The following is a 17,742-nucleotide window of genomic DNA, read 5'->3' as shown; positions in this document are numbered from 1 at the left end:
ATATTTGATAAATAGATCTAAAGCAGATTGTACAGTCAGATTGTATAGTGTATGGTGATCTTTACAGACTTCAAGGGACACATTTCTCCTGTTCTAAGTACTACATCTCTCCTTCACATAGGCCATTATGTGATCGCTCAGCTCCTGCACACTCTTCTAAATGAACAATCTGTGTAAGAAGAAAGTAAAGTAGAAAATGACTGCTCAGCAGAGGAAGACACTGCCTATGTATTCAGGGAGAACAGTGCTCACTGGCAATGCCTGCGTGTAACTGCATAGGTTGGGAGCAATCTCCTGGTGGGGAGGTCAGGTGCAGGTTGTGTGTCAATAAGGTCAGCTGCTGAAATACTTAGTCTACTAACAGTTTTCTCGGATGGACAGGAGTCCATCCTTTTCTCGAAAGGACAGATAGCAGGAAGCAATGGAGGAATATTAGTATATAGCAAACATTTTTTTCTTCAACACTGGAACATTAAAGTGATTGTAAAGGCTTGTTTAAAAAATAAAAATATAAATAACAAACATGTCATACTTACTTCCTCTGTGTAGTTGGTTTTGCACTGAGCAGACTGGATCCTCCTCTTCTCGGGTCCCTCTTTGCTGCTCCTGGCCCCTTCCTCCTATTGAGTGCCACCACAGTCAGCAGATTCCTATGGGGGGCACTGGAGTCGAGTCACAGCTCCATGTGTCCATTCAGACATGGAGCCCCAACCCGACCAAGTCCCCTCTCTCCCCTAATTGGTTGACTGACTTTGATTGACAGCCGCGGGAGCCAATGGTGCCGTTGCTGTGTCTCAGCCAATCAGGATGAGTGTCCCGGACGGCTTAGACATTTTTGGACATCACTGGAGAGACATAGGGCTCAGGTAAGTAATTAGGGGGTGCTGGGGAGGCTGCTACACACAATTTTTTTTTCTCTTAATGCATAGAATGCATTAGGAGAAAAAAACCTTCTGCCTTTACTACCCCTTTAATGGTATACTGCTACATTTAATTTAGAAAACAAAAAGTTGAACTTAGCCTTTAATTTTGTTTTGGGTATAGCGGGGAAGATTGTTCTCTGTGTTCCTAATGGGGGAATATCCTCTTACTTTTAGTCAGGACAGGAAGTTAAGGGTGATTCATCTGATATGAACACAAACATATCTTTAGTAGAGCGAGGAACGGTTAACATTTCTGAAAATGATTTATTACTGTCTGTGGCTTCCTGTCCTGATGATGCCCACAACACCAATGGGGTCACAGAAGGAGCTAAAAATTTGACAAATTTTTTTTGGCTCTTCCTCAGTCTGTTTAGTTTGTTAGGAGTTAGGCTTTTACAGCAATACATGTGGAAAGACTTAAGACCATCAGAAATGTTTTTCTCTAAAACACCAGCTAGCCAGTTAACAGCCAGTTAATTGTTCTTTGTTAAAGTGGTACTGTACTGTGTACTTGCCTCACTCCAAAGCTTTGAGTGTCATTTCTCTATGCTGCCTGGTTCCTCGGTTATCAGCATGTGGCACCTGTTGCAGTTTTTCCAGACAACAATAGTTAAAAAAGTGATGGGGAGGGAGCTCCAGCACACAGCCTGGGACTGGTGTCCACAGCTGTTTGTTCTCTATATGGTGAAGCGGGGTGTGTCCCTTCCCTTCCAATCAGGGCCCACAGCTGTCCTCACTGAGATCTGCTCTGTGAAGACTTCAGATTCCTGCCCCCTGCTGCTAGAGCTGAGAAGAAACCCTTTCATCTTTGTGTTTTCAGAACAATCTACAGAAGAAAGGACTGCAGATACACAGCTACAACGTATGTAGGAGGATTTGTTTTAGCTTTGTGTATCACCTAATGCTAGTCACTTCACTATGCATGTAAGGGTTTACAGCCATTTTAAAGGGTAAGTTCACTTTTATAGAAAAATCTCTAAGGTGAACATACACAGGACCCCCTCCCCAACCACCCCAGTCCCGCTGACCTGGATTGCGACGATCTCCAGTTCTGAGCCCCGGTATAGCCGCCTCAGGGGTCCGGGGCTTAGAAATCCCCACAGCTGAATCTCCAAAATGTACCCCATCAGGGGGGACGTTTCCGAGCATTCTAATTGGTTGGCACCATCACAACAATCAGAACCTGCATAGCCCGTCCTGCCAGCGGGTAAGAAGACACGTGAATGCTGAGGGGATTTCTAAGCCCTAGACCCGGGAGGCAGCTATACAGGGGCTCAGAAAGGGAGATCGCCACGCAACAGATCAGTGGGACTGGGGGGAGTGAGGAGGGGGTCCTGTGTAAGTTCACCTTACAGATTTTTCTGTAAAGGTGAACTTACACTTTAAGGACAAAACGTTAAAGTGACTAAGTGAAATCAGGATAATGCCGCGTACACACGATCAGACTTTCTGGCATACTTGGTTCGGCACACCTTCCGACGGACTTTGTCCGCCAGGTGCGCCGGACTTTAAAACGGATGGACTTGCCCACACACGACCGGACTTTCCGGTGGGCTAAGTCCACCCGTCTTTCTGACGGACTTTCGCCGGAGTTACGGCGAACTTTCAGAATGAATGGACTTGCCCACACATGGACAAGTCCATTCATTTTGACGGGTGCGACGGGACTAGAAAAGGAAGTCAATCTTTTATCGGCGAGATTGACACCTTGCGAGCCCTGTCACGGGTCATACTAGGCCCTTAGGTGTGGTATGGGTTATAAAGGGAAGCCCCTACGCCGAAAAAACGGCATGGGGTCCCCCCTAAAAACCATACCAGACCCCGATCCGAGCACGCAGCCCGGCCGGTCAGAAAGGGGGGTGGGGACGAGCGAGCGCCCCCCCTCCTGCACCATACCAGGCCGCATGCCCTCAACATGGGGGGAGGGTGCTTTGGTGGAGGGGGCGCCCTGCGGGGCCCCCCCACCCTAAAGCACCTTGTCCCCATGTTGATGAGGACAAGGGCCTCTTCCCGACAACCCTGGCCATTGGTTGTCGGGGTCTGCGGGCGGGGGGATTATCGGAATCCGGGAGCCCCCTATAATAAGAGGGCCCCCAGATCCCGGCCCCCCACCCTATGTGAATGAGTATGGGGTACATGGTACCCCTACCCATTCACCTAGGGAAAAATTGTGAATAATAAAACACACTATACAGGTTTTTAAAATAATTTATTAAACAGCTCCGGGGGGGTCTTCCTCCGGCTTCGGGGGTCTTCTTCCGGCTTCGGGGTCCTTCCGGTTCCTTTTCTCCCGGCGTCCGGTTGGTTCTTCTCCGCTCTCTCTGGCCTCTTCTCCCGGTGTTCCAGTTCTTCGGCCGGCTGCTCCGCTGTCTTCAGGCCGCTCTTTTGCCAGCGGAAGTCCAGACTTCTTGGCTTCTTGTCTTCTTCCCTCTTCTCTTCTCCAGATGTTGGCACGATGCTCTCTCCGGCTGGACTGCTCTCTGAGGGCTCCTTTGTGACTCATATAGGCAGAGACCCCGTCCCCTTATGATGTCACAGTCCCTGGCATGCTGGGACTGTGACATTTTAGGGGGCATGGTCAACATCACCCAGTGACCACGCCCCCTAAAACGTCACAGTCCCAGCATGCCCAGGGACTGTGACATCATAAGGGGCGGGGTCTCCGCCTATATGAGTCACAACGGAGCCCTCAGAGAGCAGTCCAGCCGGAGAGAACATCATGTCAACATCTGGAGAAGAGAAGAGGGAAGAAGACAAGAAACCAAGAAGCCCAGAAGTCCAGACCTCCGCTGGCAAAAGAGCGGCCTGAAGACAGCGGAGGAGCTGGCCGAAGAACTGGAACACCGGGAGAAGAGGCCGGAGAGAGCGGAGAAGAACCAACCGGACGCCGGGAGAAGAGGAACCGGAAGGACCCCCGAAGCCGGAAGAAGACCCCCGAAGCCGGAGGAAGACCCCCCCGGAGCTGTTTAATAAATTATTTTAAAAACCTGTGTAGTGTGTTTTATTATTCACACTTTTTCCCTAGGTGAATGGGTAGGGGTACCATGTACCCCATACTCATTCACATAGGGTTGGGGGCCCTCTTATTATAGGGGGCTCCCAGATTCCGATAAGCCCCCGCCCGCAGACCCCGACAACCAACGGCCAGGGTTGTCGGGAAGAGGCCCTTGTCCTCATCAACATGGGGACAAGGTGCTTTAGGGTGGGGGGGCCCCGCAGGGCGCCCCCTCCCCCAAAGCACCCACCCCCCATGTTGAGGGCATGCGGCCTGGTATGGTTCAGGAGGGGGGGCGCTCGCTCGTCCCCACCCCCTTTCCTGACCGGCCGGGCTGCGTGCTCGGATCGGGGTCTGGTATGGATTTTAGGGGGGACCCCACGCCGTTTTTTCGGCGTAGGGGCTTCCCTTTAAAATCCATACCAGACCTAAGGGCCTGGTATGCCCCGTGCTTGCCGCAATAGGAAAATTTGTTTTTCCTATTGCAGCGAGCGCGAAATGCAACACCCTGCCCTTGCCTCGTATCTGGTCCGTTGGACCAGCATACAGACGAGCGGGCTTTCCGTCGGACCAGCATACAGACGAACGGACTTTCCGCCAGAAACTGAGTCCGACGGAAAGATTTACAACATGTTTCAAATCTAGGTCTGGCGGGCTTTTGGGAAAAAGTCCGCCGGAAAAGTCCGCCGGAGCCTACACACGGTCGGATTGTCCGGCAGACTCTGGTCCGCCGGACCAAGTATGCCGGAAAGTCCGCTCGTGTGTACCCGGCATAAAGCTCAAGAACAGAAAATGGAAGTAGTAAGAAAAAATGGTACATTCATCATTAGACTAGGACATTGAATAACAATATCTACTGACAACATCTAGCTGTACATAATGAGGGAATATAAAAAGGGATTGCCAAAGATTGTTAGCTTGGCCATGATTACTTCTTGTACCAAGAAAAGGGAACTCCCCAAAAGCTTGTCCTGAAAGTGTAAATGTTAGTGCAAATAAAAAAAGCATCACAGATTTTTTTCAGTTGTTTTGTTAGCTGAGCTACATAAAAAAGATAAAAAAAGAGATAAAAAAAACTGCTTTAGTATATGGCTATACTGACAAATAGAAAAATCATCTAATTGGTACTTGTGCAAGAAGGTGAAATCAGGAGGTATACTGCTATTGCATTGATTAAGGGGTTAAATCTACCATGGTCCTTGCGATTTTTTTCCTGGGTCTACCTCCAGTTACACAGAATTGCCCAGGATCTTTCTAATTCCAGATACAGAAAGCATGCATGTGTAGTTTAATCTGACTTAATTATCTTAATGGAAAACCCTACTAAGTGGAATATAAAGGCTGCCATTACAGACCACCTTCTATAAAAAGACTAAAGATCAGAGCAGAACGTGGTTAATAAATGTTGTTTAATTTTTAAAAGTTGCCTCAATTTACCTTAATCTGGAGTTCTATGTAACACATTTGAGCCAAATTTGGGCAAACTCTCATGTGTCCTCCTAGATTGGGCTACAAACTGTTATAATTTAATTGTGTGCTTTGTTGGTCCTCTCTCCCCTAGCAGGACAGTAGCAATAATGGGTGGCATGGGCGTTGGCAGGTAGGGGCAAGGAGGGGAAAATTGCCCCCTCCGGAATCAGGGATCGGACCGGGGGTTCCCCACTTGGTTCTTATCCTAGCACTGGCGGCCAGCCCTGCTCGCACCTGTACACAGTTTATCAGGGCAGGTGACAGCTGGTGCGAGGAGCAGGACAGTGAAGGCCTCAAGGGGTGGGCAGGATGACATCATGCGGTCTACATAGTGTGAGTGAGCGGCCCAGGAGAATGAGGCCTCCTCGAGAAAGGAGAGCAGCAAGAGGCCAGTAAACAGCGGGCACAGCGTCCCCGGCGACTCCCAGAGCCTGGAACACGTGGACTCCTTAAACCTACTCACTGCTCCCAGGCCTGGAGAATAGACTGAAAAAGGACGGGCAGGAAATGTAAGCAGCCAGGGACTGCTCCATGTCACATCATAGATCCAGTGGAAGGAGCAGAGCACCTCCTGTTCTCACCCAGAATTAAAAAGGGGCTTGCCAGCTGCTGGCCATCATGGACATCCTACTGGCATGCAAGGTACCGTACTGAGCATTGCACACACCACTGGGATATAGGGGCACTAGAGGGACTGCAGACAGGGCTAGGGGTCTCTCTCTCTGACCCCCTCTCTCTCTCACCCCCCCATCACCCCTCTCTTCCACCCCCATCACCGCTCTCTCTCACCCCTCATCAACACTCTCTGTCACCCCCTCTCTCTCTCTGTCACCCCTCTGTCTTTCTCATCCCCTCTCTCTCTGTCACCGCCCCTTTGTTTCTCTCTGTCACACTCCTCTCTCTCTCTGTCTCCCCCCTCTCTCTCTGTCACCCGCCCCTCTCTCTCTCACTCTCCCTGTCTCTCTTTCACCCCCTCTCTCTCTCTGTCACTGCCCTCTGTCTCTCTCTGTCACTGCCCTCTGTCTCTCTCTGTCACCCCCTCTCTCTCTGTCACCCCCCATCTCTCTGTCACCCCCTCTCTCTGTCACCCCTCCTCTGTCTCTGTCTGTCACCCCCTTCTCTCTGTCACCCCTCTGTCTCTTTCTGCCACCCCGTCTCTCTCTCTGTCACCCCCTCTCTCTCTCTGTCACCCCCTCTCTCTCTCTGTGTCACCCCCTCTCTCTCTCTCTGTCACTCCCCTCTGTCTATCTCTGTCACCTCCTCTGTCTCTCTCTGTTACCCCCTATCTCTGTCACCCCCCCTGTCTCTGTCTGTCACCCCCTCTCTCTCTGTCACCCCCCTCTCTCTCTGTCACCCCCCTCTCTCTCTTTCACTCCCTCTCTCTGTCACCCCTCCTCTGTCTCTGTCTGTCACCCCCCCTCTGTCACCCCTCTGTCTCTCTCTGTCACCCCCCTCTCTCTCTGTCACCCCCCGTCTCTCCCTTTCAACCCCCCTCTCTGTCACCCCCATCTCTGTCTGTTACCCCCTCTCTCTCTGTCACCCCCCCTCTCTCTCTGTCACCCCCCTCTCTCTCTCTGTCACCCTCCCTCTGTCTGTCTCTCTGTCACCCCCCTCTCTCTGTCACCCCCCTCTGTCTCTCTTTGTCACCCCCCTCACTCTGTCACCCCCTCTGTCTCTCTCTGTCACCCCCTCACATGTATGCAGTCTCTTACAGTCTCTTGTACCATGTCCACAGTCTCTGACCATCTCCTTTATCATGTCCACAGTCTCTGACCATCTCCTGTATCATGTCCACAGTCTCTGACCATCTCCTGTACTATGTCTGCAGTCTCTGACCATCTCCTGTACCATGTCCGCAGTCTCTGACCATCTCCTGTATTATGTCTGCAGTCTCTGACCATCTCTTGTACTATGTCTGCAGTCTCTGACCATCCAATTAGCAGCAAAGGGTGGTATAGTGCGTGCATTACAGGAAAGACTATATTAAAAAAAAAAAAAAATACAGGCCAGATAGATTATTTCCTCTGTATGCATTCCAAGGCTATATATTCAGTTCTGACAGCAGTGTACTTAATGAACTTACCATTAGTTGCGTGATCTGCCAAACTAGTCACAAAAGTAACTGCTGGCGACTTGGCTAATCTGGCCATTTGAGCTGGTAGCAGTGGTTTGACTTGAGCTTCAATTCTTGAATTGCATCCTGGGGAAAAAAAAAGGACCGTCATTCAAAACTTTTTTAAGCTGCACTTAGTTCATCTAATATACCATATGAATAGGTAAAATGTCGAAGAAAGACAGGATGAAACACTTTCAATGTCAGGACATAAAACGCTGCCTCTGTTTGGATTCCAACATCTTTATGCCGCGTATACACGAGCGGACATTTTTCGACCGGACTGGTCCGACGCTCTATCCAACTGACTTTCCCAACGAACGGACTTGCCTACACACGATCACACCAAAGTCCGACGGATTCGTACGTGATGACTTACGACCAGACTAAAATAAGGAAGTTGATAGCCAGTAGCCAATAGCTGCCCTAGCGTCGGTTTTCGTCCGTCGGACTAGCATACAGACGAGCTGACTTTTTCAACCGGACTAGAGTCCGTTGGAAAGATTTGAAACATGTTCCAAATCTAAAGTCCGTCAGATTTTCGACCGAAAAAGTCCACTGCAGGTCCGATGAAGCCCACACACGGTAGAATTGTTCGCAGGACTCGGTCCGTCGGACCAGTCTGGTCGAAAAGTCCGCTCGTGTGTACGCGGCATAAGTTTTCTTTTTTTTTTTTACATAGGAATTTATTGAATTTTGATCAAAAACATGAACAGATAAGAAAATCCTCCACAAACATAAACAATGGGGTTGATGTAACAATACAAAGGTCATTCAGGTTAGTCAAAACAGAGTATCAATCATGAAAAGTGAAGCTGCAAGCAACAGAAAGAAAAAATAGAATGTTCTATGTTAGAGTATAAGTTTTGATCCAGATATACCAAATACTATGAAAATTATGTAAAGTGCTGCGTTTCAAAGCCATTGATCTTTAATAAGAGCAATACAAATTTACTTCGACATGGGACAACAATGGAGTGCTGGTGGTCTTCTATCTATGCAAAAGAAGGCGTGTTGCTGCTAAGAGATAGAAGATGGTGATATTACTGGGGGGGGGGGATTTATGTTACATTAAGGTGCAGTGTAGAAAACTCAGGGGAGGGCTGCATATGTGAGGGAGTAAAGTCAGATATGGATACAAATTCAGGGTTCCAATAGGATTGAATCGATTTGCAGTGCCACGCAGGGGAGGCCCATCCATTAGGGGCGCCCAGGCGCAGCCCCCTCTCACCAGGCCACCTTCTATATGCAATGGATAGATTCATGCATAGCATATGATTGAGTATTCTTTGCAATGTGAAATTTCACTACATTCGCTAAGCTCTGAGAAATATTCACTTGCAGGTTGAACAGCCTATCTGCCAGTTTGTCATGTCACTTTCGCCCTAGTGTATGCATACAATCCCCTGATTTTTATGGTATGCCTATTTACTCTGTTTACCAGGTGGTGAATGTTTAACCTGGCGGTATTGGATGCCTGTATACTCCTTGTGAATGTGCGCACATGATTCTGATTGAATTTCTTTATCTTGGACCAGCTAATCTTGAGCCCTGTTAGTTGCCTTTCCTCATATTTATTTCTATGGCTAGGCTTTTACTACCATTATATGGTTAAAGATCCTGTCAAGACCAACTCTATGGTTTTTTTCCCTAGATTGAAAAGCATCTGGCCTAAAGTGACACACACAGTAGTAGAGGCAGACTGGCTTATATGTAAGTATGGGATTTAATACTATACTACACCCCAACCTCAAATGATGTAGTTTATATCAATATTTAATGCTATACCTTTTATACCCAGTTTACTGTACATGTACATCCCCACATCCCAATATCCGTGCCTTTGTTGTGGCTATTGGGTGGCCCTGATGTCCCTGGTTGTCATCTCCAATTGGAGGGGGTTGTTCTGTGGCCATTATTTCCGGTATATGTGAGCATTGAGAACATTTGTTCAGGCACCACATTATTGGTGAGTTCATGTACATACACACACCTGTACCACCATGCCAATATTTTGTACAGTATACTAATTTGAGTATGTTTCTCCAACTAGAATTATTGAAGCTCCTGAAGAAGTGACATTTTAGGTCGCAAAACATGTAGAGCGAGCAATTCTTTTTAATCTATGTGGGAACTACCAAGAGGAACGCTACATCTTGGTGTGGGCATTTTTTCAATATTGCCACACAGGAAGTATTAACCAAGTGTTACCTCTAGGATAAAACCACTGTGTCCCATATTGCTTTATCCCTTATATTTTGTGTTATATATGTATGTATACGATATTAAAGTCTTTTTTTTTTAAAATAACAAACATGCTATACTTACCTGCTCTGTGCATTGGTTTTACACAGAGCAGCCCATATCCTCTTCTTTTCAGGTCCCACGCTGGTGCTCCTGGCCCCTCTCCCCTGTCGCGTGCCCCCACAGCAAGCAGCTTGCTGTGGGGCACCCAAGCAGGCACGCTGTCCATTCACACATGGGGCCGTGGCCCGGCCCCGCCCCCTCTGTCTACTGATTGACTCACTGGCTGTGATTGACAGCAGCAGGAGCCAATGGCTACCACTACTGCCAAAATCCAATCAGGAGTGCGAGTCCCCAGAGATCCAAGGCTGTCGTGGGAATTGCCGGATCGAGAGGGGGCTCAGGTATTAGTGGAGGCGTAGGGGGCTGCTGCACACATAATGTTTTTTACCTTCATGCACAGAATTTATGACGGCAAAAAACCTTGTGCCTTTACAAACACTAAAGCTTAGTGCTATTCATTAGCCTTTTCAGGATTTTTACATAAATTCCACAGCTGATGCTTTTCATTATTTGAGGATTGAAGGTCGAAGCCACATTTCAGTAAAAACTAAAAACAAAGCCTTTAGATACACTTGGAAAGAACAACCTAGTTTTTCAAGTAAACTGTCAGGGTTTCTCCTATTTTCAATGATAAAATATGAGTTGTGCAGATAATATACACTGTATTACCAAAAGTATTGGGACACCTGCCTTTACAAACACATGAATTTTAATGGCATTCCAGTCTTATGCCGCATACACACAATCGGACTTCTCATCGGAAAAAGATATGACGGCTTTTCCGACAGGATTCCACTCAAGTTTGCCTTGAATACACACAGTCACGCAAAAGTTCGCTGAACTTACGACCGTCAAGAACGCAGGGACGTACAACACTACGACGAGCCGAGAAAATGAAGTTCAATGCTTTCAAGCATGCGTCCAATTGTTTCCGAGCATGCGTAGGAATTTTGAGCGTCGGAATTGCCACAGATGATCGCATTTTCGGATAGGAACTTTTTCCGACCGAAAAATTAAGAACATGCTCTCAATCTTTTGCTGGCTGGAATTTGGCCAGCAAAAGTCCGATGGAGCATACACACGGTCGCATTTTCCGATGAAAAACACTCAACGGTCTTTTGCGGGCCGAAATTCCGATCGTGTGTAAGCGGCATTAGTCCGCAGAGTTCAATATTGAGTTGGCCCACTCTTTGCAGCTATAACAGCTTAAAGAGGGAGTCCACCTGAAAAAAATTATTAAAAGCCAGCTACAAATACTGCAGCTGCTGACTTTTAATAAACGGACACTTACCTGTCCTGGAGCCCAGTGATGTCGGCAGCCGAAGCCGAGCAATAGCTCGGCTCTCAGGCTGCTGCTGCCACCATTCTCGGTGAGGGAATAAGGAAGTGAAGCGTTGCGGCTTCACTTCCCGGTTCCCTACTGCGCATGCACGAGTTGCGCTGCGCATCCTAAGTGGTCCCCGCTATCTCTTGGGACCTGTGTGTTTCCCAGGAGACAGCGGGGCGGTGGGGAAGGGGGCGAGACTCCCGCGGGAGTCTATTCCCAGAAGTGGGTGCAGATTCCTGTCTAATACAGGTATCTGCACCCCCCTCCCCCCTGAAAGGTGCCAATTGTGGCACCGGAGGGGGGGGAATCAGATGAGCGGAAGTTCCACTTTTGGGTGGAACTCCGCTTTAAACTCTTCCAACTTTGGGAATGCTGTCCACAAGGTTTAGGAGTGTGTCTATGGGAAGGTTTGACCATTCTTCCAGAAGCACGTTTGTGAGGTGAGGCACTGATGTTGGATGAGATGTTCTATAGGGTTGAGGTCAGGACTCTGTACAGGCCAGTCAAGTTCCTCCACCTCAAACTCCCTCATCCATGTCTTTTTAAGCCTTGCTTTGTGCACTGGTGTGCAGTTATGTTGGAACAGGAAGGGGCCATCCCCAAACTGTTCTCACAAAGTTGGGAGCATGAAATTGTCCAAAATGTCTTGGTATGCTGACACCTTAAGAGTTCCCTTCACTGGAACTAGCTAATAGGAACACACGATCTGTCACTCCTCTCAGAGCAGAACAGGGATTTGTGTGTTTACATACACACTTCCGTGTTCTGTCCCTCGTGCTCGCGGACGCTCCTGGCCGGTGGTCATCGTGACCGTTGGCCACGAGCATCGGCACCCCCGCTGTGCAGCGGGCGCGCGCCTGCTATCCTGATTCCGCGAGCCGACGCATAGCTACGACGGTTCACGGGATTGTGCCGACCTGCCGCAGTAAAATGACGGCGGCTGGTCGGCAAGCGGTTAAGTATTTAAATCTAAGCTGTATTACACAGCATGTAGCATAGACTGCACCCCTTTATTCTGCTATGGAGGAAGCAAAGGGGACAGTCTGACAGCACAGATCTGGTTGTCTGCTAGTTTAGTCCAATTGTTGGTACTTTTTACAGTGGCTATAAAACCTATGAGTGAAAAGTTCATTTTTCAACTCACTCTGGTCCCTAGGCATATATCTTTAGCAATATTAATTTTGAGTCCGTGATATAATTTAAACGCGTCTATGTCATGTGGGTATTCCTATTGATATGCGTGATTGTTCATGACTTAGTTGTTAAATATTTCTGTATTTCTTTTTCCGTTGTCCATAACTTCATATAATTTTATATGTGCTTTAAAATATCTACATTCAGAGTAATGAATTCAGAGAACAATTAATTGAGTCAGTAGATTTATATCTATTGCTTTAATTTTATGCCAAAAGGCAGGAGGCACTGTAATATATATCGATTGATTAAATAATCAATATCACTGACTTAATTAATCATGTAAACTTCCTGACAAAACATATGCTATAAAACTCCAGTTCACCTCAGTCCCAAGTCTCAAGCAAATTTCTCTTTGCAATAGATTATAGGGAAATCAGTGAGATTTGAGTGAACTTTCCAATTGCCGATTCCTTTTATTTGTTGCATTTTATAGAAAATGGGGAAATGTGCCTTCCCTCCCGCTCTCTCTCCTGACACAACCGCGTCTCTGGGAAAAATGGCAGCTACTTGCTTGAGCACAGAGAAGATCTGGTTTGACAAATACAAGTATGACGATGCAGAGAGACAGTATTATGAAGGCCTGAGCAAAGCCAGAACCAACGCTCACATCCAGGCACAGAGCGCAGCCGCAGCCCCCAACAGCAATGGAGACAGCAGTGACCTCCAGGCCCGGGTCGCCAATGTAGAACACGAGAACCAGCATTTACATAAAGTGGGGAAGGATCTGCAGCTCGCTATCTCCAAGCTGGAAAGTTGGATCGGTGTGCTGGAGAAAAATGCTACCTCAGAAAAAGTGGAACTAAAACCTCCACCTGTGTGCAAGTTTCCAGCCCTGCAACCCGGCAAAACTCTTCCTCCCAGACCTGCTCCTGAGCTCAAGAAAGAGGAGGAGGACGACAATTACGATGATGATATTGACTTGTTCTGCAGTGATGATGAGGAGGAAGATGCAGAAGCTGAGAGAATCAGACAAGAGAGACTAAAGCAGTATGCAGAGAAGAAATCCAAGACGCCGGGACTCATTGCCAAGTCCTCCATCTTGCTGGACGTGAAACCATGGGATGACGAGACAGACATGGCGAAGTTGGAGGAATGCGTTCGTTCTGTTCAGATGGACGGTCTGCTGTGGGGCTCCTCCGAACTGGTTCCTGTGGGCTACGGCATCAAGAAGCTGCAGATACAGTGCGTGGTGGAAGATGACAAAGTGGGCACCGATATCCTGGAGGAGGAGATCACCAAGTTTGAAGACTATGTGCAGAGCGTGGACATTGCAGCATTCAACAAGATCTAACAAAACCTAAAGGCTGGACTGATCAACAATAAACAACAGTAAAACCCCCCCAAAAAAAAAAGAAAATGGGGAAATGTGACAAAGTTAAAAGCCTAATCTGAACACTTAAAAAAAAAAAAAAAAAGCTGGAGTCCACCATCATGTGATCTTCTGCAGGGCCTCTTCTGTTAGTGAAGACCAATGATCCACCAGTGGAATCGGACTGGTCTTGCTGCTTTCCCTTGTCATGATTCTTCGTTCAACTGCAGTCTTCTGGAGCTTGTGAGGACCATGTCAGTGTAATACCAATTGAAACAGTCCACATCACTCAGGCAATAGTAAGCACCCAAAGATAAACCCTCCCGTTCTGCAGTCTAGAAGAATAAAGTTACTGGTCCCAGTACGTTACATGACCCTCCATTCATGTACATAAATGGGGCTTTTAAGTAGATGAATGCACTGTACATATACAGTGAGGGGAAAAAAAGTATTTGATCCCCTGCTGATTTTGTACGTTTGCCTCTGACAAAGAAATGATCAGTCTATAATTTTAATGGTAGGTTTATTTTTAACAGTGAGAGACAGAATAACCACAAAATATCCAGAAAAACACATTTCAAAAAAGTTATAAATTGATTTGCATTTTAATGATTGAAATAAGTATTTGATCCCCTATCAATCAGCAAGAGGGAGTGCTCCTAATCTCAGCTTGTTACCTGTATAAAAAACACCTGTCCACAGAAGCAATCAATCAATCAGATTCCAATCTCTCCACCATGGCCAAGACCAAAGAGCTGTCCGAGGATGTCAGGGACAAGATTGTAGACCTACACAAGGCTGGAATGGGCTACAAGACCATCGCCAAGCAGCTTGGTGAGAGGGTGACAACAGTTGGGTATGATTATTCACAAATGGAAAAAACACAAAATAACTATCAATCTCCCTCAGTTTGGGGCTCCATGCAAGATCTCACCTCGTGGAGTTTCAATGATCATGAGAACAGTGAGGAATCAGCCCAGAACTACACGGGAGAATCTTGCCAATGATCTCAAGGCAGCGGGAACTAAAGTCACCAAGAAAACAAATGGTAACACACTACGCTATGAATAACTGAAATCCTGCAGCGCCGCCAAGGTCCCCCTGTTCAAAAAAGCACATGTACAGGCCTGTCTGAGGTTTGCTAATGAACATCTGAATGATTCAGAGGAGAACTGGGTGAAAGTGTTATGGTCACATGAGACCAAAATCAAGCTCTTTGGCATCAACTCGCCGTGTTTGGAGAAGGAGGAATGCTGCCTATGACCCCAAGAACACCATCCACACCGTCAAACATGGAGGTGGAAACATTGAGCTTTGGGGGGGGGGTGTTCTGCTAAGGGGACAGGACAACTTTACCACATCAAAGGGACATTGGACGGGGCCATGTACCCTCAAATCTTGGATGAGAACCTCCTTCCTTCAGCCAGGGCAGTGAAAATGGGTCGTCGATGGGTATTCCAGAATGACAACGACCAAAAAACACAAGGCCAAGGCAACAAAGGAGGAAGAAGCACAATAGTGGTCCTTGGAGTGGCCTAGCCAGTGTGCAGACCTTAATCCCATAGAAAACATGTGGAGGGAGCTGAAGGTTCCCAAACTCCAATGACTTGGAGAGGATCTGCAAAGAGAAGTGGGACAAAATCCCTCCTGAGGTGTGTGCAAACCTGGTGGACAACTGCAAGAAATGTCTGACCTCCATGATTGCCAACAAGGGTTTTGCCACCAATTATTGTCATGTTTTACGAAGGGGTCAAATACTTATTTCACTCATTAAAATGCAAATCAATTTATAACTTTTTTGAAATGCTTTTTTCTGGATATTTTTGCTGTTATTTTGTCACTCACTATTAAAATAAACCTACCATTAAAATTATAGACTGATCATTTCTTTGTCAGTGGGGAAACATACAAAATCAGCAGGGAATCGAATACTTTTTTCCCTCACTGTATATATATATTAGGGCCGTTACTGATTAAAATTTTCGTGTTCGATTAATCGTTTTTTTTTTATTGATTAATCGACTAATTTCGATTAACTATAACGAAACATACAGATCCAACTAATTTTAGCTGATTTAGCACCATTGGTATGGAAACGGCCAAAGCCGGACATAGTGGGGCATGGCTAGTACGTCACACGTCATAAACTCAGCCTCACCGTGCCCATAATCTCAGCCCTAGCGTGCCCATAATCGCAGCCTCACCGTGCCCATAATCGCAGCCTTACCGTGCCCATAATGCAGCCTCACCGTGCCCATAATCGCAGCCTTACCGTGCCCATAATGCAGTCTCACCGTGCCCATAATCGCAGCCTCAACGTGTCTATAATTGCAGCCTCAGCGTGCCCATAATGCTGTCTCACCGTGCCCATAATCGCAGCCTCACCGTGCCTATAATCGCAGCCTCACCGTGCCCATAATGCTGTCTCACCATGTCCATAATCGTAGCCTCACCATGCCTATAATGGCAGCCTTACCGTGCCCATAATGCAGTCTCACCATGCCCATAATCGCAGCCTCACCGTGCCCATAATCGCAGCCTCACTGTAGTCAGTGCCTGCGCCTGGATTACACAGTCTGCGGGCATCTCCCGATGTGTGTCCTGAAGCTGAGTGTGAAAACTTTGGCCGCGCTGTGAGAAAAGTCCCACCCTCCTCCTAGATCAGCTCGTGTGATAGACAGAACACTGCGTCTATCACAGGAGCTCATCTAGGAGGAGGGCGGGACTTTTCTCACAGCGCTGCCAAAGTTTTCACACTCAGCCCTGAGACACACAGCAGGAGATGACCGCAGACTGTGTATGACATATAGTGGAGGAGGAGGGAGCGGAGCTGCAGCCACAGCTTGGCCCAAAGCAGCCCCAGGGCAGGCAGCCTACCGATCAAAAAAATAAAAGATTAATCGAGGAATTAATCATTAATTTCCACGGCCCTATTATATATATATACATTCAAAAAACTGGATATTTGATTAAGCCTTCTGTAGAATGACCTGTAGGACCCCAGACAAACTCCTTTCTGTCTCCTACACACGAAAACCATCTTTAGCTTGAAAAGAATTGCTGTGTAAAGTATAGCTGGTATATTGCAATTTTTTTAATTTAAAAAATGAATCTCTTTAAACACAAACGTTTCTGGTTCCTTTCACTCCTTACACAAAGCAGAAATCTCGTATAATTAATTACTATAACTTTCCAACTAAAGAGCATTTATCATCTGTGACATATATATCAATGTTTTAAAGTAAATTGCCTCTAAAAAGTTTCTAAGGTGGCCATTAATCATGTTCAGTAATTGCAAAAAATTTCAGAACGGCTAACTGCTCCACCCCAAATGAATGGTACCTGAACAAATACTGGAGCAGATACAAATAAGCGCTCTGTTTTGGTACACGACTGTGGTAGGAATTTGTTAAACACTTCAAATGGACTGATTTTCACTCTGTCCATCACTAGAAGTTAAATTGTCTATTAAGCCGAACAATTAACTTTTATTTGCTGCCTTTTGGAATGTTAAATATACTATAAAAATGTTTGTTATTCATATTTTTATATTTGATCCTTGCAAAGGTACCTGCTGATCTTACAAAATCCAGTAGGCTTCCAAGTTTCTGCATGGTCTGTTTTGTTTTTGCAAGAAGTGTTATCAGCTCTGCCCAGGTCACCTCTGTTAACTACAGACCACAATCCCATATGTTCCCCTATGAGAGATGGAGCAGTTTTGTGGTCCTAACACATTTACTGTCCTAGGACAACAACTCTGCTCCTCATTGTCGCCTTACGATAAAAAAGGTGTTTCTGGCAGGATCAAGTTAAAAACAAACAAACAAAAAATAATGCAGCCATCGCATTTACAGTTTCAGGTCAATTGCTCAAAGTATTGACAAATAATGGAAAAAAAAAATGACAAGGTTTTTAATCATCTCCTACTCCTATGCAAAACTTATAACGGTTTTGGCTGAAATCCAACTTTCGTTACACTAGAACTGAATGGAATGATCAGTCCCAGCATATATCATGCCTCTGTACCATGTTGCTCTGTTGTCTGCAGATCCCCTGATATTCTGGGTTTAGTTGTGGCTTTGTATCATGTGACACTCTGTA

General features: G+C 46.7%; 2 protein-coding genes across 3 annotated transcripts in view; one reads left to right on the top strand and one right to left on the bottom strand.

The window, feature by feature from the left end:
- TCERG1L (transcription elongation regulator 1 like) overlaps positions 1–17,742 on the bottom strand; it is a 325,277-nt gene that overhangs the window by 109,207 nt on the left and 198,328 nt on the right. For both annotated transcript variants that reach the window (XM_073595691.1, XM_073595690.1), the window contains one exon: positions 7,472–7,588. In XM_073595691.1, the coding sequence (XP_073451792.1) occupies positions 7,472–7,588 (117 nt within the window). The remainder of the gene's footprint in view (positions 1–7,471; positions 7,589–17,742) is intronic.
- Positions 12,772–13,671, top strand: LOC141105685 (elongation factor 1-delta-like). Its single transcript, XM_073595692.1, has one exon. It carries the CDS (start codon positions 12,829–12,831, stop codon positions 13,621–13,623), a length of 795 nt encoding a protein of 264 aa, XP_073451793.1. The 5' UTR covers positions 12,772–12,828; the 3' UTR covers positions 13,624–13,671.

This window comes from Aquarana catesbeiana, linkage group LG08, assembly GCF_042186555.1.
Source record: "Aquarana catesbeiana isolate 2022-GZ linkage group LG08, ASM4218655v1, whole genome shotgun sequence".
NCBI classification, from domain to species: domain Eukaryota; kingdom Metazoa; phylum Chordata; class Amphibia; order Anura; family Ranidae; genus Aquarana; species Aquarana catesbeiana.
Note: the sequence above shows the minus strand (reverse complement) of the source record. Positions and strands in the feature narration are given on the sequence as shown.

Bases quoted from the DNA above. Each gene is read 5' to 3' on its own strand.
- LOC141105685 (XM_073595692.1), top strand. From the start codon at position 12,829: ATGGCAGCTACTTGCTTGAGCACAGAGAAGATCTGGTTTGACAAATAC.